This window comes from Emydura macquarii, unplaced genomic scaffold (genome assembly GCF_026122565.2).
Source record: "Emydura macquarii macquarii isolate MOO-44397 ecotype Brisbane River unplaced genomic scaffold, CSIRO-AGI_Emac_v2 contig_1790, whole genome shotgun sequence".
NCBI classification, from domain to species: Eukaryota; Metazoa; Chordata; order Testudines; family Chelidae; genus Emydura; species Emydura macquarii.
In genome coordinates, this window is record NW_027131927.1 from 28124243 (window position 1) to 28149113 (window position 24871).

Genomic DNA, 24871 nt, shown 5'->3' on the forward strand with positions numbered 1-24871 from the left:
ATTTTTACCAGCGCTAACTAGATTTAAGGCAAAACACGAGTGTGCTTACCCGTGCTACAAGTGCACCTGCACTTGCAGTATAGACGTGCCCTTAGTGATGCTCTGCTTGAGTATACGGTTCTGCCTCCACTTATCTGCTTGCAAGATCAAGGCCTGAGCTCCTGCCTGTGCCAAGGAATCTGAATGGGTATGTGCTTGCAGCAGAACTCCCTGTGGGTGTAAGATTTTGCCCATGCAGAGTTCAGGCCTTCCGCTGAGCTATTGTGACAGTTCTGGCTGACTGGAAGGGAATGGTTAGCATGGAAATGTTTATGCAGTCTTCACTGCTCCTCCTGCTCTAATGCACTTGTACATGGACCTGGAGTTAATACAATATCCGGGGTCAGATATTTCACTGGTGCGAAGGACAATTGCAGCCATCTCAAGCCAGCTTCAGAGAATTTCCCCAGCACAAGGAAGTCCTCAGCTGGCAGGAAGCTGCTCTAGCCAGCTTTGTGCCATTCTCTCCCCCTCCACTTTCAACGTAGGCCCATGTCAGAGGCAGGGAGCAGGAGTGGAGCATACACACTGACTTATTTAGGTTGCCCCAAATCCTAAATTAGTGCCAGTAAAACCTTTCAAGTGCACCACACCATCATGTGTTCTGTATGCAGATATTGCAGGAAAGCGACTTTAGAAATGCTTCAGAGGGGTTTTTGAATATTTTAGTGGGACTAGTTTTGGCATCTGTCTTGTGTACAGTGAGTCCAGTTTTAACCACCACACACAGTCCCTTCCACCATCTTTCCCTGCGGGTGGCTGCTGAGATCCATCACAAATATCTGAGATGATACACAGGGCTATGGGGAGGAATTGCTCTTTGGCGAGTCTCTGCTTCTCATGCTGCCAATCCACATCCAACACATGTCTTTTTAGGATATATCAGTTGGTAAAATAGGGGTGGGGGAAGTTGCTTCTAAGATGAAACTTTGCCAAGATTCAGCCTGTTTCAAATTTGCACAGGTAACATTATGAGATCATTATTTAAATGAGAGACCTTCTCCAAGGTAATTTCAAAAGATCCTCAATTACAGTGGTTTTAGTAGATGCGCCTCTAACACGTCTGCTGTTGTTAAAGATTCTTAAATGTGTCTGCTGAAAATGACCTTTTTGCAAGTAGTTGAGAGGTGGGGGCAGTTGGATAGATTGCCTCTCTCCTAGCCAGTATTCAGCATGCCATCATATACGACCTGGAGTACTTTAAAAGGTTGCTCATGGAAGACGGATGGTTTTCTTAATGTCTATGCATGATTAATTTTTTTTAATGAGTTCTGACTAGGTGGGAGACAAGATCCATGCCAACATTGTATTGGTGCTATTTGTTTTGCATATGCTAGGACAGGCTTGTATAATACAGCAGTTAAGTGACTGTACAGTACAGGATGGCAAGGGAGGCTCACATGCATAGTATTACTATTTGCTTGTTAATTGTCCAATTCTTAGACCTTGACCAGTAATTGTACAAACTTTGTGTGTGTGTATATATATATGTGTTGTGTGTGTGTATATATATATATATATATATATTTACTTTTCATGTTTCTTAGGTTCCTATGTGCCTGAAGGGTTGATGATATCTTGTACATGGGACTATGTAACCTATTCCCCAGCAAACAGAAGTTACACCATGATGTTATGTTGCTGTGTGTTTTTCATTCCCCTGGTTATAATATTCCATTGCTATATATTCATGTTTCTGGCCATAAGGAGTACTGGCAGGTAAGCAGGGTATCAAGCACAGTTAAATCTCTTGTCTTCTTGATGTAAAGCATATTCTGTAGCTCCTGGTTGAAAATCAAGCTGTGCTGTAGATATATTAATGGTGCTGCTTACACTGACTCTGTATTCTCCTTTGATGTCCTACAGAATCACAATACAGAGAACTCCCTGCTTACATGTGATAGAACATAAATGCTATTTTCTCATACAAAGCTACTTTTGATTTTCTCCAGTGTTTGGGTTCATCATCTAAGCCTCCAGGAGATTATGACAATGAATAAAGATATTATACAGCAAAATGGGCATCACCTGATTTTGGGCACTCATTAAAGTCTTTTGCCTCAAGAGTCTCATTTATGGTAGATATTCCAGAGATCACAGCTTCTACAGCTGACCCCAGGGAGATGACACAGGCAGTGGTGCACACAAATACCTATTCGTGCATGCATTTGACCATATTTCATGCAAAAATACAGGCAAGTACAAATTGTTTTACACAGAGGTCTCAGCCTCTTCTTGTAAATATTTGAACAAAAAATTTGGCGTCAGAGATCAAAAAGGGAAATCTCTCTATTGTTTTTCCTCTCACTATTAGGGGTCTAATCCAAATCCAGTTGAAGTCAATAAGAGTCTTCCGCTGACCTCAACGGGATCAGGCCCCGTTGCCTTGTTTCAGCAAAGTAACTAATCAGATGCCTAACTTTAAATGCATGTTTAACCTCCATTGACTACCGTGTGACTTAAGCACATGGTTATGTGCTTTTCTGAATGGGGGCTTGTGCGTGCTCTCTACAATTGCAAACTTGATAACAGAGAATGGAATACACCTTGGTCCATAAAGCAATATCACTACATTTGAGCATTCAGCATGACTGCTGCAAGATTTTAATATGTATTCTACTTGCTAACACAGTAAGTGTCTTCTGCAGGCTTCTTCCATAGTGCACCTATTTGTGAACTATCATTGTATGGAAGCAAGTCATCACACTGCTGATTTACAATAGCGGCCTTCATTCTTAAGTAAATCTTCACTAAAATTTGTTTTTGTTTTTATGCTAAATCCTATCAAACCAGTTTATTATGAATTGCAGGATGTTAGTTGATTTTGCTGCCCTAAAAAAGAAAGTGATGATGGTATCTGAAGAATCCCTGCACATATCTGTTAACAATAGCTGCAAGACTTTCTTCAGGCTTGTGTTATTGATTCCTTTGGAATATCTGCAGCTAAATCACAATCTCCAGAAATTATTTCCACGCAAAAAGAATGTCCTCTCTCATTGGCTCAGATACCACTGTCCAATGGATAAACTTGCAGGAGTGTAAAACAGGCCCCCTAAACATTATGTGCCAGATTCACCCATGCTCTTGCTTTGCAAAGCAGCCAGCATACCATCCCAATGCACTTGACTCAAGGTGTGGGAATCTATGGAGTGCATTTGACATCATCTCCTCAAGAGACAGGGAGGAGTCAGTAGAAATGTGGGGGCCACAAGAAATGCTGCCCTTGTGATAAGTGAATCCATGTGTAATGCACGGAATCCCTAGACATATTAGATCAGGCCTGAAGAGTGCTCTGCTGACTGGCCTCTCACGCAACCCTAGCAGCATGGCTCCTCAAGGACATGAACTACCATTGAGTTAACACCCTTGTGCCTCTGCACTGACAGAGGGCAAGGAGTGGGAATTCTGCTCATTTGCTATTGGAGATCTGTCTGGTTCCAAAAGGACCATGCTGCTCCCTACCTGTCTGTCCTGTCCCTCAAAGCTCCAGAACCCTGTCTGAGCAATTCTTGAGGACAGGGAGTGAGGATGTCATGGAGGCACCGTCTCTCTTCCTCCTCACTCCACTGCTGTTCTGAGACCATTTTGCATGATTACTCCCCTTTGCAAGGTGTAGTAGAACAAGAGCTTTATCCCTAAGATGTTATATAACTGAATATGTTTGGGCAGGGAAAGATAAAGCGTATGCTCCATTTTATTTATTGCTAATAAGACATTGGGCATCTTGTACCAAACATTTTCTTACACTTGGTGAATTCCCTTGTTCTTCCTCTCACAGGGCTGTTCAGAAGCTAGGGTCCTGTGGTCGGAAATCCTATCTCTCACAGTCCTTGAAGAACGAATGGAAGCTGGCAAAAATTGCCTTTGTGGTCATCATTGTGTATGTCTTGTCTTGGTCTCCATATGCTTGTGTCACTATGATTGCATGGGCGGGGTAAGTAGAAATCTGCTGGCCTTTAGTCAAGAGAAGTTAGTAATAAGGAGCAAGTGATCTAGCCTGAATCTGCCCTGAGATATTTCAGATATGACTCCTCCTTGGATTGTAACTATAATCAGTGCTGTCACCAGGAGCATATCTTCCTTTTAAAAAGAGTTAAACTAGACATCAGATTAGAGGTGATATTTCACTCCTCAGGATACCCCCATGGATAAAAGAGAAGAGTGTCTATTTCATTTCTTACATGAAACTTTGTGTGCTTTTATTTTCTGAGCAAGATTTCGGTTATCATTTCCCTCATGCTGCTTTTTTTATGTGTATATGTGATTTTATGCAGAGTAATCCTAGGCGTCACAGCAGATGATCACTCTCCTCATATCTGATCTCCTGAGAATCCCTCTTCTCAAGACAGTGACTAGTAGAGGGAGCTAAATTTCCAACTTTTTTAATTCAGAGATCATGTTTTCCTCCCTTTCCCTGCTCTCCCCCGTAGGGGGACCTCTTCCCCTATTGATACATATTCAACTTCACTGATATTAGTGGGAGTTACACCATCAATGGAAATTAGACTCCTTGCTGTTGGGAGGGTTTGATGCAAAAAAGGCTAAAGCCCGCTTCCCCTTTGATTGTGTGTTCTGCGAGCTTGTCATTCCTAGAAACAGAAAACTCATTGGATGATGGTTATTCAGCTTCTCCAAATAAATGTAACCAGTATGTGCCAAATAATGGTGGTCTTAGTCTCAGCAAGGAATGCAGTGTAATTAATTAACTTTTCAAAGCTATTTGTTGTCAAAGGATCACAGCACGTAGTCATTCAAGAAAGAGTAGTATGTTTTGTTAATTTAGTTAACACGAATCCATTAAATACCTTTGTGGGGGGGTTTTTTTGTTCTTTGTTTTATTTTAGCCATGGCAATACTCTAACTCCATATTCTAAATCTGTGCCAGCTGTTATCGCCAAAGCTTCTGCAATCTACAATCCTATCATCTATGCAATAATTCACCCAAGATACAGGTACAGTAAACACATACATTTGGCTGTAACTATATATACGACTGTATACATTACAATAATTCCTTCTATTGATGGGATCTCCCTGCAGGATTAAGTGAGCACAGCTCCACTGACATCAATAGCTTTGTGTCCCCTTTTGTCAGTGGTCCAATAGCTGTAAAATATGGGCCACATGATAAAGAAGTTATTGCAATTACATTACAGGCCTGGGGGTTTGCACTTATGACAAGTAAGAAGTTTTCAGTCCCAGGGTCAGTGCTTCACACTGAATTTGCTTGGAAAATGCAAGTACTATTTTATTGTTGTATCTTTTACAATAAATCTTATCTGGAGAATTCTGTGAATGGGGATGGACTCTTTGTGGTATTATGGCCATCTGGCTTCTTGAAAACCCATCAGAATCTAGAAAAATGCATAATAGGTGATTTTTAAAACACTGAAAATCCTTTGGCAGTTTTTATGGAGTCTCTTCCACAGAAGTGTTGCCTCATCTTATCCAAGACAAAATACATCAAAGGGCTGGGGTCTTTCACTGGTATAGTCTCAAAAGAAATTAAAAAGTATTAAACCCAAGGGTGAGCAAGTGGGATGTCCAGCTAAATGGTGTCAAGTTAGCACAAACTTGCACTGCGTTTCCCAGCAATTGCTTAAGCCTTAGGCTTGGTTTAAACCAGAAACTTGGTTTAAATCAGTTGAGAGCTGCCATGACATTTCATCCCAGATAGACCATTGGCCTTAAAGATGGCATGGGTCCTAGAACACAAAATATGGCTGGTTGTCGTCATTGATTATGTTGGATGCTGTATAATTGTCCCAGCTAACAGTGGCAAAGCTCACTGGATAATGGTCACTCAGATTTTGCCTACTACAAATAGTTATAGCCAGGATCAACCACTATCCCAAATTCAGCATTTTCTAAGATATTCAGCCTGTGTTCTATCCATCTACACCAGTTTCATCTCCATGGCTAAAAGAAGAGGGCCGTGAAAACTCAAAACAAACCGTAAATGGGAATAATTGCAATAGTATTTTTTCTATCAAGTTTGGAAGTGAAAAGCAGAAGATTTCATTGTGTATTTTTTCTGTATTTCTCCTCACTATTCTTTTCTGTTATGATTATTAACTTGATAGGAAAGAGTTAAGGGGCTGATAAGGCAGTTTCCACCTTTAAATATTCTAAAATGTTTGATTTCCAAGAATCCTGTGAAAACACTTCTTTTTCACACATTTTCTGTCCTAATAACCCATTTTCAATAGAAAATATGTGAATTTTTAGAAGGAGAATTTCTTCTAACTATAATTATTTTTTTAATATTTCACATGACTCGCCAACAGTTCTTTCAAGGAGTAGTTGTTACAAAGCGACCATATATATACAGCAAGCCAAGCCTTTGGGGCAAAGTAGATGTGTGAGGTGATGATAAATATGTAAATAATTATACCACTAGATGGCAGTGTAAATTGCTTATAGGATTTTATTGTTGTAGAGGGGGGAAATTGCAACATTGTCTCACTTGAAGCTGTGATTTTCCCACAGTTGGAGTCTGGGAAAACCAGATAGTTAGTTACTTTTAATATCTGGTGTGCAATTAATGAAGATATTGGAGGAAAATATAAATTTCTAGCATGTTAGAAGATTGATACAAAAATGTGAAAATATTGTTGGTGAAAATGTTCGCCATTCCAATTAAGGCAATTTTGCACCCCCAAAATTTTGAGTGCCTGCTTAATTTCAGAAGACTGTCAAATGTCTTGAATTTAAAGTAAAAATGTTTGTACCACTTTACATGTTAATTGGTGTTCACTAGAGGTGACTAGCCCTTCTGCACTGATTTCTCTGCCTATGGGAACCAAACTGTTGAAAGCCTGGGGAAGAAAGAAATACACACAGAGCAGATCTATCTCCTATAGGAAACATAACTATTATAAATACAGAACTGTTGGAGAATCAAAAATTGCCAACATCTTTTTGGAATGGCATCTGCCCCGACTGCTTACAGGGGATATATCAGATTTCGCTGTCTACTTTCAGAAATCACCAGCCTCCAGTGATTTGTGGAAGTAGTGGGAAGGTTTCCATGACCAGCAAGTATAGTATGAAGCAGGAATTTCTGTCCCAAAGCTATTTTTTCCATGATTCCATATTTATATTTTATGTTTGTATAGAGATAAATTAGTGTTCCCTAAATAAGTACTATACTGTGGGAACTGCTTTTGAGAGTCTTTGCATATTAAATAGAATTCCTGAACCAAAACGTTATGGGGCTGGGACTTTTCAAAAGTACTCAGCATTGGTTTTATTTTATTCTCTTTGAAGTTAGTGGAAACATTCTATTTATTTAAATAGGAGCAAAGTTAGGCTGCCACTGAGCACTTTTGAAAATCCCACCCTGTGCGAATCTTCATCCTCCCTTCCCATCTGTATTTCCATGACAACTGACACCAGAAGTGTTCATGAAATCATTATGAAAGCACTTTATGGGTCTGAGAATCATCCGCTTAGGAGACTTAATAATGCAGACCAACTAGAAAGATACAAATGGCGAATAAGTAAACACAATGAATAGTTTGCAAGCAGTCCATTGACTGAAATATATTTTCATATATCATTCCCCAATAAGTGTGACTAATGAGCAAATATGCAAAGATCAAAGACTGTTTATGGATAATTCACAAATGGCTAAAATGGGTTGAATTAATCAAATTGTTCATTGCAAAAGAACATCTATCTAACTCTAAATATCACAAAGATGAAACATTTTGTTCAGTTTTTGACCATGAACAGAACAAAACAATTTTGTCTTTCTCTTTTGACTTGAGTGAAACCAACTTTTTCCTTTTTTGACTTTGATAGGTTTGGATGATACACATAAATCAGAAAGTTCAAGAATAGTGAACTAAAGGGTTCACAAACAGTTGAAAATGATAGTGTGATGCTCAGAGTGCAGGACATTTCCTTGTGCTGAGAATTGCTGTTGGTATTGGGATACATTTAAAAAAGAAATGAAACATGTATTTATAATATATTTTGACTGTAAGCCAAAAAATAAATGACTGCATATAATAGAGGAAATAACGCTGACTCCAATTACAGTCATAGCACTGGTAACTTCAGGAATTTCTTTAATATTAATGACATGCATGTTCTTTTTAGCCTTGCTGGGATCCAGTAAATCCTGTGGAAGTTTATTAGTTGAACTGATCAGGTGTTTATTCCTAGAACTTTTAAACTGCAGATACATGCTGAAAAGGCAATATCTAAACATTACTCATTATGGGATTACTAGGAGTTCAACCATTTTTTAAAAATTACTTTGTCTCCAGAATTAACTTGGTGTCGAATCAGGATCTGAAGATTAGAATTGGTCAAAAAATTTCAAATTTAAAAGTTTTTGTCCGTTTTTTGTTTGAAGTGTGAATGAAAAAAACCTGTTTTTCAGCCAGCTCCACTTGAGATATTATCATCTACATTTCCTAATACATCTCACCAATTTTCTCTATGCCAGTACAATGAGTAATAGTATGACTTCTAAGAACTAGACTTGAAATTTGAATGATCATTCTGATGACTTGGAAAAACCCATCTCTCCATGAGAGAGATCACTGGAAGTAACAATTGTTTTTTTGTTTGTTTTTTGTTTGTTTTTTAAAACAGCTAAATATTAAAAAAAAAAAAAAAAATCCTGTAAACAAAGCTAAACAAATATTACTTAATTTTAAAAGTTTGGCATTCATTTCATTTTAGAATAATTACTGCTACTTTCACTGTGATTGGGAGGGTTTTTTGTTTTTTTTTAAATGATTCATTCATTCATTCAGAACAAATGACAACATTTTTCCTTTCTGTGTTTGTGAATCATCCTCAAACGGATGACAATTTTCTCGAATGGATTTGTTGTTCAGAATTATTCACCAAAAAACTTCCATGAAGAAGTCTTGGTTGTAGCTTATTCTCAAGGAGCTCTTGTGAGTTTGAAATTTTATTAGTTTCTTTTGTTTCAATTTACAGTAAAATCATCATTCATTAAGTACCCATCACAAGTTGTGTCCATTTCAAATTCTAAAAATGTACATTATGAAAGTGCATTACAAAATCCGTGTTAGCTTCAATGTCCTATTCTAATAATCTTCAGAAGATCTACACAATTATAAATCATATTCCTTAATCCACCTGTTCCTCACATACCTCAGGAAAAAGCTGGGTTTTGCAATGTGTCCTGATGGATAATGAATGGCAGACTAAAGGAGAAGAAAATACCAATGGGGGTTCAGCTCAGTCCCTTCAGTCTGATTGCAGCTATGGCTGAATAGCACAGGTGGTTTCTGAGGTAACCTGGTCCTAAGCCATTCAGGGCTTTAGAAGGTTAAAATAGATCTTAAATTCTACCTTGAAATTCACAATTGATGTAGTTCCAGTGTTTAATAAGCAGGTTGCCACCAGCCTTAGTTACTGAATAGTGATGAAAAGTATCCCCAGGGAGAGTGCATTACAACAATCTAGTCCGAGTGGGACAACAGCATAAATTGCACTGGTGGTTGCACTTCTCTTCCCAGCTGCAGACAAACTAAAGTGCTCTTTGCCACAGGGCCTACCTGACAATTCAGCAGCAACCTGAGGTCCAAGAAAATATCTCAACCATGAACCTGTGTCAGTCACTGGCTGCATTCCCTCAGCTACCAATAAAACTTTTGATAATTCTTCCCATTATTCCCTCCGCCCCATCAGCGTTACCTCTGTCTCATCTGGATTAAAGTCTCAATCCTGCAACAAGCTCCGCAGGGGCAGATCTCTGCATCCGCTCAGTACTACTGACCTCAGTGAGGGGCTCACCAATTGCATGGGCAGGACTCATAACAGGAACAGAATCTCAGACTCAGCCTGCTAGCACTCATGTGGGCCCAAATTGCCTGTAGACATTAAGGCTTCCATTCCATTGTCCCAGCAAGATCAGAGATGACGTATACGAAGATCTGGGGGTCCTCAGACTACAGAATATGCTGCTGTCTTTTTGGATTCTCAGGTCATACAGTAGATTTTTGTTCCCTGTTCATGTGAGAGTAACTTTCAGAATTAGATTTCTGAGACCGATGTACACTGTTACAACTGTAATATTTTATTCCTGTGAGTATTGGAGTGTTTGCTAAAAATTCACTGCTTTCTCACACATTCTTGCATTGAAAGTCGTTCAGTGTTAAACTTACAGAAAATGGGAACAGAGGAGCAAACATAGTCAAACACATTTGTTTAAAAAATTGAATTAATGTTCAAGCAATTTGTTATTGTTGTTGCAATATTCATCCAGCTCTAACTTGTGCCTCTGGAGTTTAATATGTGTCTTGGCTTTCTCTGCTGATATGTGATTCACAAGTGCTCATAGCAGAGCGCTGGTTATCCATTTTATATGTGGCTTGTCCTATCTTATTCCTTGTGTCTGTATCAATATTTGCTGGTATTTTGTTGATTGTCCTAGAATTAATCTACAGTGATATGGGGTTATAGATTTATTGTACCAAGTGCAAAGGCATGGGGCCAGATTATCTGCCCTTGAACTATCTGCTTTGCACAACACAGGCAGCCCAGAGGAGCTGGAATCTAGTCATAGCTAGCCAGCTGAGAACACCCTCAGCAAGGAAGAACCATCAGTTGGCTTAAAGTCAATATACCTGGCTCCTCTGCCAACTGACCACCCCATCCTGGGGTGAGGTGGGGGTTTGTTGGAGGAAGGAGCGGAGTGCTCTGCCAATTCTCCTCTGCCACTTCTCAACTGACATACGGTCCCTTGTGGAGTGTAGCCAGGTGGCGTGGATTAGAGGAGCCCCGTAGGCTGGTCTAATTTGTGCTGGGGCTGGGCTAGCACAGATGAGCCCAAAGAAACAGGGAGCTATAACTGTTACTTAAAGCCTGTCTACATGGCGCAGCAATGTGCACTAGAGGAATGTGAATTCTGAGGCACACCAGTGTGTTGCACACGAAGGGCACATCTACACTGCAATAAAAGACCCGCAGCAGAGCTGCAGTTGGCCTGAGTCAGCTGACCCAGGCTCAGGCAGCGGGGCTACAGAATTGCAGTGTAGGTGTTCAGGCTTGGGCTGGAGCCTGGGCTCTGAAATCTCATGAGGACGGTTGGTCTCAGAGCCCGGGCTCCAGTCTGAGCCCAAACAGCTCTACTGCAATTTGTAGTCCTGCGAGCCCAAGCAAATGGACCTGGCCTCTGAGACTTGGGGCCACAGGCTTTTTATTGCAGTATAGATGTGCCCTAACTGGCCCCATGCTATGTTAACGCACACTGGGGAACTTTTAGCCAGCAGGGCTATACAGGCTTGCTAGTGCACAACACACTGGTGCACTTCAGAATTCACCCATTGCCATGCTTGTGTAGGGGGGCCCTTAGACTGCTACTAAACATTATGCAGATTGTAAGTGCTTGTAGATTGTAAGGTCTTGGTCTGTGACTGAGGCTCCTAGACACTATACAAATAAATAAAAATGGGCTCCCCAGTGCTGTTCCCCTTCTCCCATGCAAAGAACCGATCTCATCACAGGAGAGAGTCTGGCCCATTATGGTCTGTATGTCTGCAGTATTAATCTTTTATTCATAATCAAATGAACAACTAACCATTTTTTAAAAATTGAGCATATTACTAAAAATGCATTGTATTTTCAATTCTCACTGCTCATCCATGCCTGCTTGCAACGGGCTTTTTGGTTTAAAGCCACTGAATCCCCCTGATGCCTTTCCCTTTGTCTTGTTAACTGTTCATATTTGCCCTACTTCCAAGTAATCTTTAACCTTTATAAAACAAAAAAAAAGCTATATTGAGGTTACCAATAGAGAGAGAACGTCTGTCAGATCATTTTCCAAACAGTGCTGCCGGTATTTGTGGTGTTACATAGTCTGTAATTTTTTACTTTCCTGTGCCCCCATCAGGAAAACCATTCACAGTGCTGTTCCATGCTTGCGATTTTTCATACGGATATCGAAGAGTGATCTCTCATCAGGTTCTATAAATGAATCATCGTTCAGGGCTTCTGTTTCCAGTCATCGCTCCTTTACCTCCAGGAACAAGAGTAGTTGTGTTTCATCAGTTTCCACTGGAGAAGCAGTAAGTCTTTGTCTTGTTTCCATGGAAGGAACTGGGTATAAAACTTGCTTGACTGAGACAAGTCAGGTCCTCAGTGAATTACCCGGTACTCTAAAAACGTATCCAAAATCATACTTTTGCATCTGTTTCTGAAAGTCTTGGAAAAACAAAGTTGTTTCTGTATAGGAAATTAACTGTTGTTCAGAATTTGATGTATTTATCTGACTTTTACCATGCATACAGATGTGGTGGTTTTGTAGAAGTGGAATCGTGGATGTCATGGCAGCTGGTGCTCTGCCTGGGGGTATAGCTGTGACCATGCAGAGGGATTTTATGTGGAAAAATCACATTTAAATTCACATTAATTTTACAAAAATGTGTATTTTTTTTAGTTAAAATTGTGAAAATGGTGTTCTCAATCCTTTCACTCTTTATCTGTCAGGTAGAATTCAATAGAGCTCATGCCTTGTAGGCTTCATATCCATAGGACCATATAGAATAATACTAAAAAAAATAAAAAGTTCCCTTGGGGAACATCCCATTCCACAGAGTGACCTCTTACCATTCCTTTCAACTCCTAAAAAGTCAGCCTCATATGTACTGATGCTGTGCCTATTAGAGCATTTATTCAGCACATCCGTGGTCTGCATAGGGGACCAGTGCTAGGCTTTTCTATGAACCTACTTATTCAGCTCTTTCACACTTCACTGAACCACCATAAGAGCTCAAACTATCATTAGGATCATTTACAAAGATACAAAGCACTGTGACAGGCTGAACTTGAGAGTAAGTTAGGCTTTTACCCCTTTGAGTTTGATGGCAATAATCTAGGCAAGGATGAGGACTCATAGATGTATAGTGTGTAACTTACAAGCTATTTCTTCCAGGGTACCAATATCAGAGTAAAAATAACATGACCAAGTTGCCAAATATTCAAAGAGATGTTTTAAATCCTTCAGATAAGATAGATCCAGGAAGTGGGTTGATGAACATCAACAAAACCAGGGAGTATGACAAATCTGGCCTGAAGATGATCCTTTTTCCCCACAGGTTAGAAAATAAATTACTCAAAAACCTGGTCAAAAACTGTCCATTCTGTGTTATAAAGCGGCCTGAGTGGCTTTCTTCTCCTATATAGCATTACTTCTCAGAAAGCTAATAAATACTGAATTTCCATCATTATCCATAGTAATCTCTTGTTTGCCAGTTCACCAATAGATTTACAACAGTTTCAAGTTGTAAGTGTCTGAGTAGAAACTGGAAATATAGGACTTTATTTTTTGCTTTATTCTCCAGTCTACCCTTAGGAATGTAAAATCTGCTTCTCAGAGAACTGATCCCAGTACCGGAGAGATTTTTAAAGAACAGTATTGTAAACAGATAAGAAAACACACATACATGAGTAAAAAAGACAATGCTCATTGGCAAATTGACGAAATCCCATTCAAGGCTCCAGAGATGCACAAAATCTTTTGTCATAGATTTCTGGTGACCCAGCAAAGGGAAATGCACACATTTCAATCCCTCCCGTGCACACATTGCACTCCTGTGTAACTTCATAAGCACTAACAGAAAAGTTGTGTTTGGTAGCTAGCAAGGTTAACACCAAGTATTGGAGGAATCCATTCCTCTGCACTTTCTAACACAGTCCAAACCCTGGAAAAAAATCCTGTTTTACACAATATGATTTTCTCTTCCCACATTCCAACTAGTCCTGAAAACCACTCAGAATAATCAAAATATTTGTTCATTGCAGCTCTAGACTAAATTGACTGACCATCATTTTGCATCCAACCTAGGTCTATATTAACCTTTTTAGATTCAAATATTTGACATTAAGTACATCTTATGTTCTTTATTCTCTTTAAATCCATGATGGTCATCATGGTTTGATTCTGCAATTGAAAGAACACAGACAGACTGCTGCACCTGTTTCGAACCCCACTGAAGTCAGTGGGGTTCTGTGCTGCAAAACACTCTGCCCAGGCATTGTCAATTGCAAGATCAGGCCTTTAATTTGTAAAAATCTTTTAAAAAACTAAATACAGAACACATAGTGAAATAATATGTCTCTTCCCTTAAGAAAAGATCCTTTGGTAAGACCGCAATCAAATTAGGCTCTGTCATATTTATAATTATAGACCAGATTAAGTTAGGTGTTAGGCCCATTGCTTTTGGAACTCTTCTAGACAGACCATGCAGCTATTTTAATTGGACATCCAACTGAAATGGAAAATTCTGTTTTATTAGGTACTGTCAGCAGTACAACTGACTTAGATGGTAAGCTCTTTGGGTCAGGGAAGATCTTTTTGTTCTGTACAGCACCAAGTACAGTGGCTTCCTGGATCATGACCGGGGCTCCTACATGCTACCATAATACAAGTAAATAATAATATGGCAAGAACCACAAGTGACATACACTAGTCTTGTTGCTTAATGCACTCTTGGAAGGCATTCAAATATCAGGGTGACAGAATAGAATAGAATAGAAATAGTTGTTTGTTGGCCAGCCCTTCTTCATTGTAGAACTATATATTCAGTAATAGATAAGTGGTAACCTTTTCCCCTAGCCTTTATATGATACATTTACAGTACATTTCTTTTTAATTAAAATGAATAACATGCCAAATGATTATATTTTAAAAATTGTTACATAGCACCAACCTACAGTGTTTCTCATGTTTATTATTTTGCAGGCTAAGGGTTGTATTTGGTAGTATTCTACACTGGTTTGTCCTTGACACACAAGCTTTGCCTATGCTAGTATTTTGGGCGGACCCTCCCACCATTACAGGTAGCAATGGTTGTGGGGTGCCTACTTTCATAGACAGAGCACAGTCATTTTATCACTCTGTCACTTAGATCTTGGTGTGTGCATTAAAAAAAGAGTAATAAAACAAATTAGTAAAAACCTGTCCCCTCCCTACGTTAGCAATCTGTCATACGTAGCTAATTTAATAGAGTTTCACCAGTTCTCTGAAAAACACTAGCGCAGACATAGCCACAGGAAACTACATACCTAAATCCACATGCACTGAACTGAGAATATCTGTACCCATTGAGATTCTTGTGTGTGGTCAAAAAATCTTCCTGTTCAGTGCTTAGGTAATGAAAACTTTTAGCAGGCATACAAAAATTCTGTCATCTAAAAGCACGAACTGGCTTGGGTCAAGGCTACCTGTGAGAATGCCTCTACCCTGAATGTCTCACTGCAACAATTAAAATTCGTTCCAGTGCTTTTACAATTGCTGAATGGAACAGAACTTTCCAGAAGCAGAGTATTTTCTGCAGAACGCCATCCCCTGGGAACTTGCTCCTTCATATGGTCCTGACCTTAAAGTCTATAAGAACCAGGGAGTTTCAGTCTTCAGGGCAAATTTGAAGGCTTTCCTGTTCAACCAGAAATGTAACTGATTGTCACCGTGTTAGGATGAAGGATCTTAACATGGCAGAAACACCACAGCAATTGTTTATTGAACCATCCCTATGAATGACTCATTTTTGTATTTATTATGAAGTGCTACGGGTGTCATAGCAACAGAAGCTGTTAAAAAAAAAAAAAAAGTATACGTAATTCTGTTATAATGTAAATTAAATGTACAAACTTTCGCCCATTGAGCTAATTTACACTCACAGGCCATTAAGTTTCGGACTATAGGGATGATACATTAAGCTATTGCTCATGAGAATGGATAGTAATGTAATTTCACTGGAGGCTCTGTAGAAGTATTAAGATTATTCTCAAAAACCTGGACCGCTGTATAAAATATATAAGCATTCTGACACAAAAAAACATGTATCTTTTCTGCTGTAAAATCCATATCCAGCAAAGTCACTAGGACAACTCATATGCTCTGAGTTAAGCAAATGCTCAAGTGCTTTGCTAGATCAAGGCCTAAGTCACTAGTTGTTCATAGTGCTTATGCAAGGGTGGCACTGGAGATGTGTTGTTTCTGGAGATGATAAAATAAGAGCTAAAAACAAAGGAAGAAAGAATGGCTTCTAACTTGTTTCTTTTCCCTTCTCCTCTATATCTTTCTGTTCTTGGCTCTCATTTTCCTTGACTCTCATTTTCTCCTTTATTTCTCTCTGAACAAGTTTTTTGTGGATGAGTAGATCAATGGATGCTAAATGAGATTCACTGTAGTCATTCTATAGCACCTTGCATATCCTAGCCTGAGCAGTTTCTTTTGTTCTGGTAGTCACTATTCATTTTCTGTAAACTCAGTTTTTTGTTTTTAAAGTATTCTCCTTTCGAGACATGGGATAATGTTGTTGTTTAAAGGTGTCAGCCTGTGGTCTTACCTTTGCTTATAGGTCTCAAACAAAACTGCTGCTGCTGTTATAATGTCATGCTGTGTTGACTAGACACGGCCAGAGGCAGTTATTCTTTCAGTGGCTGACAGGAAACGTGGTTTTAAAATGCAAGTTTAGTACAGCTGTGTAGATGCCCTCTGAAATAAAAGCTTAGCCCAGTGGATTTTGCATATTGCATTGTAGCAATTCATGGTGACATTTTTGCAGCTAATGCACAAGTTGATAGAAATGACACTGACAGCATCAAATAGGAAATGTGACTGTTTCCATTGAACAAATCTCTAGTGTGTGCGCGTTTCTAATGTAAATAAAATGGCATCTATTGTTTTAATTTTACAAGGAAGGAGAAATGAAAAGACTGTTCATAGCTGAGGGAGCTAAGTAAATCAGCGATGTTAAAGTTAATTAGTTTTAAGCCTTCATGGACCTCATTTCAAATCCTAACTTAAGTGCACGTGGAAAACAGTTTGTTGGTTTCCACCTTTTGTCCGAATCACAAAATCAACATATAGTTTGTCATAAGTTGTAATCTTTGCACAAGATAGGCCCAGAAATGGAATCATCTGGATTGTTGCAAGTCAGGTTTGAGCTTCACTGCTAATGAGGTACAGGAAGAATAAGTAAAGTGTCTGCCCACATTCGAGGCTGTGCTTTCTTTCTGCTATGGATATCTCATGTCTAGGTGCCAAGAAACTACAAGCGTCATTATACCACAGAGATCAAAAGGTGAATAAAAAGTTCTGGTGAAAATGGATGCACTGTGTGTTAAGAACTCTGTGCTTCCCAAGAGACAAACCTCAGGTGAGCAGTAAGATTGAAAATCAAGAGTATGTGGAATAAATCTTGTCTAATGGGAGATTCATCAGGGCTGGTTATAGTCTCATTTTAGAAAACCCTCATTTTGTCTACATGCTAAAGCAGCCTGCTAACCAACAGAGAATATTTAAAAAGCTGGAAAGAATGTAGCTGTCTGAAATAATTCTCACCTGGTGTTTAGGTTTGGAGTGATCTAGAGCTTGACTCAGTGGAGCCAGTTCATAAGAAACTGCAGCCTCCCAGAAGTAACTCTTTTTCATCATGCCCAAGACAGGAGGAGAAGAGGGAACTGCTTCTGAAGGCCCACAGCTGCAATGCAATAACTGAGGAAAAGGTAAAAGGAGGACTTACTTGCGTCTTGTTTTTATTGTCTAATCTTTTTTTGGCAAGTCATCTCAATCTTGCTTCTCCTGAAGACCTCACCTATATTTGTGGTTTTGAAGGTTTCCCCCACTCCGCCATTACAGATCTATAAATGCTTTTAATATTTAAAATTAAAATAGTTACTGTTAACTCTTTTCCCAGCTGCTTTGCCTTTTCTGGAAAAATAAGGCAACATGCCAAATCAGATGCTGACTTGTAGCTCAGTAAGTTAGTGGGGATGAATGTAAGAACATGTCCTCTTCGTCTCAGCATGTTTACCGCCTCCAGCCCTGATTCATCTCATACCACTCCCAAATCTAAGGAACTCACCTCCATGATGTTGCAGACTCCATTTGTTACAAAGTTGGGGTTTCAAGACAGATTCAGAAATAGTGGAAGCCCCATTTTTTTGCACCCTCATTTTAGTATACATTAAAAAAATGTTTTCTCTTTGAGGGGGAAGATGAGAAAGAAACTCCCATTTCTCCTTGAGAGTGGGAAAGCCTGGCAGCTGCCCCCCATCTCTCCCTGAATGTGGAGATGGTGAGTACTGAGCGCATCTCTTGTGGATGCAACAAAACCAGACACCAAACTACTGCAGTTTGGTGTCATTTTCTCAGAAGTGTCACACTTCCAGAGGTGGAACTTCAGAAGATGACCTTATATCACCCCTGAATTAGCTGTTGCCAACACTTCAGTATCACTGGACTTTCAGATTTAGTACTGCTGTGAATCACATGGGAAAATATGCCAATGCTACACCTTCAGTAGACAAAGGCATAAAACTCACAATACCCAACCTACTAATAGGTTGGCTAGTACTCCCAAGTTTGTAGGTACCCAGATCTTCTTGGGGGTACCTATGACATGTCTAACTGAAATAATAATACACCATAAGAAGTGTCACCTGATTCTGTCACCTTTCTTTCCTTCTGGATCTCTGGTTGTTTCTCTAAAGAAAGTATAGTTTAAAAGAGAAGCTATGCTGGGAATCACAGGGAACTGTTTCCCCTACTCTTGAATGCATCCATTCTCTCTTCTTTCAAATGTCTCTTTAAAATCTCTTCTTCCACAAGGCCTATAAAACCTTAGTCCTCCTCTTTATAAAGTGTTGACAAAGCAGGCAGTAGAAAATAAATTAAAAAAAACAAAACAATAGAACAGCATAAGAATGATTGTGTCACTGACAAGTTGTACGGTATTGTCAGCTTGTGCTTTTGGATCCCATCTCTGTGCTTCATCTATTTATTATCTGTTTAAATTGCAAACTGTCTGAGGCCGGGACCTCCACTCTCATCTGTAAAAGCATCCACTGCACCGTTGCTGCTGTATAAATAATGGGATCGATCCTCATTCATATTTGTGGCCCCTGTATGCTGCTAAAGCCATGTTAAAAGGACTTAAAGTGCGGGTAAATACAATCTGTTTCTACTTTTAAGACCGTTTTACACTGCTGAATGGTGTAAAGGGGCCTTAATGTAAATGGGAATCTGGCCCAATGAAACATTGCTGCTGGCTGAAGAGTAACATTAAGGCTTGTGGAATCGTGGGCAACATAAATTAGATAATTCAGTGTGGTGTGATACTTCCTTTCCCCTTCTGTTGAAAGAATAATCATCCCTTTCATTCATTCCAGGTAGTGCCACTGCAAAAGTCCCATCAATCAGTTTCATCACTTTAAAATTAAAAAAAAAAAAAAAAGACGATGACAGAGATCAAGTGCCACCACTTAGGCCAGCAAACTGTGGTTTGGTGAGCCAGTATGGACGATGAGTAATTCTGTTCCTCTGACGTCAGTCAGACAGTGCAGGAACAATTGGGAGCAAGAGATTTAGCGCCAAATCCCACCTCTGTCATGCACCCTGGGCCACACCTTTGGCATATTTCCACATAAATCAATACTTTGATATACAACAGCTGAGGTTTTGACCTCAGTTTGTTCCTGTTTCTTGGTGAGGAAGGCAGCAAGTGTCTCATATTGAAGTGCTATATTTAAGCCTTGGCCTTGGAAGCCATGGAAAATGGTAAAAGCTTACACCCTCTATACCAAAGAAAGTGGGAAAAGGGCCCTGACTGTGGAGTCTCCCTCTAACCCTCTGTCACAGGGTTGGGGTGCCTGAAATGTTCAGCTCCAGAGGAGCCCAGCTTCCTACCAGCAGGAGTAGACCCAACCTGGGTGACCTGACCTTGCTTCAGAGCTCCCTCGCTAACTCCATGTCTGGACATAACACCTAAGACAGTGGAAAGGAAGCAGAGTTTGAGGATTCCTTCCAGACACCTGCGACTCCAAATTCAATCTCTCCTTTTTTTCTCTTCTCTCTCTGAGAGAGAAGCAGAGGGGAGGGATTCTGAGGTTTTCTTCATAGTAATGAATTATTTTAATGACTGTCAGTTGGCCACGCTGTTCTCCACAGGAAGAATCAGAGGCTATACTGACTTTGTCCTCGAAGGATGGCTGTCAGGTAGTTTTGATAAGTAGCCCTTGATTGGGTCCTTGCACTCTATTGCTCTCAGTACTGTTCACTGACATAGATAGTGTATAGTGCTTTCACAATATTGAGTGTCCCAGGTGTAGTGTGTAGTCAGTTCAAGGATCATTTAGTCCATGGATTTATCAATATAGTACAGTTTCTGAAGGAGAGAATAATCTCACTTTTCCTCTGCTCCACCTTAAAATAAAAACCCTAAAACCTGCCCATCCTGTCAAGATCTTGAAACCTATTGTATCCTAAGATATTTTCATAAATTGAGTCAGATCAAGATTGCTTGATGCAAAATTGTTGGTAGGCTGCTGACATATAACCGAGGCCAGAGTGTGGCAGTTAATTACCATTTCAGGTACAATGCCACTCAGAGTTCCCCACCATGGTGGGAGCGTGTGCCTTCTGTGTTAGCACCTGGGAGTGATCCAGACTAGTGGTCTATGGAAACAGATCAAATCTAGAATGACACTAAAAGATGTGAGAGACAAGGTGGGTGAGGTAATATCTTCTATTGGACTGACTTCTGTTGGTGAGGGAGACAAGCTTTCGAGCCATACAGAGCTTTTCTTCAGGTCGGGGAAAGCGATGTGTCAGGTGACAATGACAAAGCTATGTTGGTGGTGTGAAATGAGGATCTAATCCTAAATGCAGACAATTACTATGTGCAGGTGGCATGTAATATTGCATATATCACAGGGCAGTCCCCATACCTGCTTTGCATGCAAATATTGTTAGCTGAGATACAATGGGGATGGGCACTACAAAAATACCTGTGGCAGAGGAATGATAATGGATATGTGGCAGAAGACCTGTAGTAATACTGAAAGTCCATGTTTTAACACTACTCCAAATGGTACATTTTTAAAAGTTCCCCTTAGTCTTAGAAAGCCATGAGCTCTCAAAGATAAGGACTGCTACAATGTTATCAGCTTGACAAGGTCTGTCACTGGGGCTAATGTATTTGTTGTCACAGTTAAGCAGTTCTTCTATTCTCCCTGCTCTTTACATTCTTGAGAGTCTGCAGGACTTGAAATTAACAAGCATTCTGCTGTCCTACTTTCAAGAGCAGGATCCGTTATAAATAACAAGCAGTCTGCTCACAGGATCAAGGCAGGCACAGAGAGCTGGGAAATGGGGCCGTGTGCACATGCAACCACAGTCACTACAAACAGCTCTCTGCTGTGCAGTGAATGGTTCATGCAGCTGGAGAACTGGGGTTTTAATTCTCTAGCTATCCTTGTTTTGGAGGACTGGACTTTTCTTCAGTATTAGGGATATTTAAAGCATTCATTTAGGGAGTGTCATATTCTGGTTTTGTCAACTTTGAGCGCATGCCTTTAAAAGGACCATCACTGTAGCTGCATGAGCAACGATAGTTTGAGCTAAAGAATCTAGTCGGTCAGCTCCGAGGCTTTAGCAGACTCAGCAGACCTCTTGGGTCCAGCCACTAGAAGGAGATAAAGATACACTTAGCCATCATGTTGCAGTGTACTAATGTTAGGGGCTTAGGTACTATGGTTTATCGGTGCTAGAGAAATACCTCCAATAGAAAAAAGACAGTTAATGTATGTTGAGTGTAGGAGTCCGAAGGAGGCACTCAAGGTTAATAATAAATAGATGTATATATTACCATAAATGTACAAGATGCTTTATAAAACAGAGTAAGACTTGTTCCCTGCCCTGCGCTCTATCAGTCTTCACAGAAATATTCAGCGGAGTGAAGTATACATTATATTTTTCTTGTTAATGTTGTTTCTCATTGCCAGAGAGGGGACTCTTATCTTTCCTTAACCACTTCCTTGCTATCTCTCACAAAGTGTTTTTTTATAATCATCATTATAATTATTTTAGGAAAACCAGTATTAATATGTCACGCTTACCTCCTTCAGAATGTTTTGCAAACATTTACTAACTAATCTTCAACAGCATTCCTGGGAGGGATTGCCATAATTTTGCACATGGGAAAATTGAGGAAGAGGGGTTATGCAACATGTCTAAGGTCACTGAGGGAGTCATTGTCAAAGCCAGGTTTAGAGCTCAGGAGTCCCTGGCTCCTAGATATGACAGAAAAGAGAAATAAAATAGGTTTTGAAAAGAAATTTCTCTGTCTTTTTATCTGCCTTCTCTTTCTTCAGATGAACTTATTAACAGATTTACGTTCTCCTGAAAGAACACAAACCTATTTAATTATACTTTAGATTAGCCTCATTACAAAAATTTGCTTTATTATTATTTACGTTTTTCAAAGCATTAGCAATGGTGGTGATTGATTTTTATACTCCTGATGATATTTGATCTTTTTTGAGTCCTGGGTAAACTAAAATGGTCATCATGAAATTATAGATAGATCAGAGTGAATAGAAAGTGAAAAGCTTCTGAAGCCAAAGAAGTGGGATTATTTTTCTTTTCCCTAATTTGTGTTAAATATGGTACTATCTATATATTTTATGATTACAGAGCCACCTATTGGCAGGACAAGGTACAAAGGAAGCATCTCAATACACAACTATTAAAATTGTTACTGTGGTTGTGACAGGGAAAATGGAACTTTGAGAAAATAGAGATATGAAGAATCAAACTGTTCTATATAAATATTTCCTCTGAGACCCTTCTCTGTTCATTATACAGGGGGGAAAAAAAGGTGCCAGGATGTAACAGGTTGAAATGTATTAAAATGTTTGAGAAATAACATTTAAAGCATGTATGAGGCATCTCATGCAGGATTGGAATTTTCTTAAGGGAGGGGGCAGAGGCTATTCTAAAACCCTCAGGGTATGTCTACACTGCGATAAATAAAACCTGTAGCATCGAATCCCAGAGCTTGTCAGCTGACAGGTTTGGGGATCTCAGGCTGCAGGGTTAAAAATAGCCGTGTAGACATTCAGGCTCACACTGGGGCCCGGGCTCTGAAGCCTTCCCCATGCACTGGATCTCAGAGGCCACATTCAAGGCTGAGTTTGAACATCTACACTGCAATTTTTTAGCCCCACAGCCTAAGCCATGTGTGCCAGAGTCAGTTGACCTGGACCACCTGCAGCCATGTACCAGGACTTTTATTGCAGTGTAGATACAGCCTCAGCTACTGCAGTGATGAGTGCAGTATGAGTTGTATAAAACAGAATGAATAGAAAGTTTTGTGGAATAAACCTCAGTTTTATTCTGGAGAGTGAGCACATGGAAGTTTCTACTTTCATCCCCAAAGAGTTTTCTTGCAGCAGCATAATGCTGTGTCACCACTCGGATGCTTTTAAAAAAAAACCTCTCCCTTTTATATATAAATGTGTTCCTTGGAAGGCTTTTTTTTAAACAGGAAGTGGGTCAGATCCTTAAATGGTGCAAATTGGCATAGCTCCAGTGGAACTCACTGGAGCTGTACTGATTTGCAGCAGCTGAGGATTTAGCCCATTAACCATAAAAACATATGGCAGAATGGGTACAATACAATTCCAAATTAGTAATGAATAAATAATGCTTGAATGTGTTTCAGAATGTGCTACTCCATTGATCATGGCATAAAATGGGACCAATGTCCACTACCTCCAAATTTTTGAAAATGTTTGACCAAATATTTGTCTCTTTACTTCATTCAATATTTTGTTGTATATGCTGTGCATTTCTAAAACTGACAGTTTGGTACATTTTAATACATTGATCACATGATATTGACTTTATGTTGAGGCAGTGACTCAAATTTTGATGGGGAAACAGCTCAAGGAAACCGGGACATAAAATGTAATGGACTGGTACAAGAAGTTTCAATGAGATGATATAACCTATAATTGTTATATATCAAACGATGGTACTAAAGATTTAGTGGGTTTTTTTACCCTAGGTTTTGCTCTCCTCCAGCTACTTCCAGAAGCTGCTTGGGTGGTCATTCCTGCAGAATTCCCCTGAAGCACTTGTGACCAGTTCCTTAAAAGCAGCTTCTCTTCCCATTGGCTTGAACGGCGTCACCAAAGGAAGAGGCTCAGATACCTCGCAAGGAGAAACTCAAATAAACAGAGGCGTGGACTCCATCATTAGTACTGCAGTTCCACGCATCATCATCATTCCTACTTCCGAGACCAACCTCTTTGAAGGACAAGAAGAACATGAAAATGGAGAAGAAGAAGAGATTGATTTATTCCACTTTCATGGCAAAAATAATTTGTTGGACATAGAAGGGCTTAGCTCTTCCACAGATTTCCTTGAAGCATTTGAGAAGTTTCTGTCATAAGTGTAAAAAAGGAAAACTTGCTAGTCATTATTTTCATGGCTGCTTCTCCACATTATTATACCAAATAACTAAAGCCTTCTAGATTAAATCATCAGATTTTTTGTATGTTTATATTATAGTCACTAGGCAATCTTTGACTCCATCTTTGTTCAGACCTCTTCAGACACTGAAACAGCCTTTTAGATGGTACTGTGAAAATGAGCTGTGGGATATCTGGTGGCAAACTAGAAAGGCATGTTTCAAGTAAACCTGCTACTTCGTGGTATTTAACATAGATGTGTAGATGCCAGCAAAGAAATATCTATCACCCACTGAATATTTCTCTCACCTGGGTACCCAGGATGGAGTTTTATGATTCAGCGTCATTCCAAGTACTATTATCTCTAGAAGGCAGTCGTTCCTGGAATGTAATCATAGCTTAAGTTCTGTAGTGAGTGCACACACCAAAATTTGTTCTTGACAGTATTGACTTTAGAGGTAGTACTGCCAAAAATTATGGGCAGACCGTATAGCAGCAAGCACTGAGTTCATTAGTCATGTGAACACCCTGTACCACTGTCTCTTGCAAGTCTATATACCTCACACTCAGAAGCACCTAC

General features: G+C 39.6%; 1 protein-coding gene across 1 annotated transcript in view; it reads left to right on the top strand.

The window, feature by feature from the left end:
* The window catches only part of LOC137159085 (melanopsin-like), a 51938-nt gene extending 27578 nt beyond the window's left edge, over nt 1-24360 (top strand). Inside the window, exons 5-10 of the mRNA XM_067557267.1 lie at nt 1587-1758; nt 3818-3973; nt 4884-4991; nt 11921-12095; nt 17389-17541; nt 23886-24360. Coding sequence (XP_067413368.1) covers nt 1587-1758; nt 3818-3973; nt 4884-4991; nt 11921-12095; nt 17389-17541; nt 23886-24272 — 1151 coding nt within the window. The 3' untranslated portion in view covers nt 24273-24360. The remainder of the gene's footprint in view (nt 1-1586; nt 1759-3817; nt 3974-4883; nt 4992-11920; nt 12096-17388; nt 17542-23885) is intronic.
* The last annotated feature ends 511 nt before the right edge of the window (nt 24361-24871 follow it).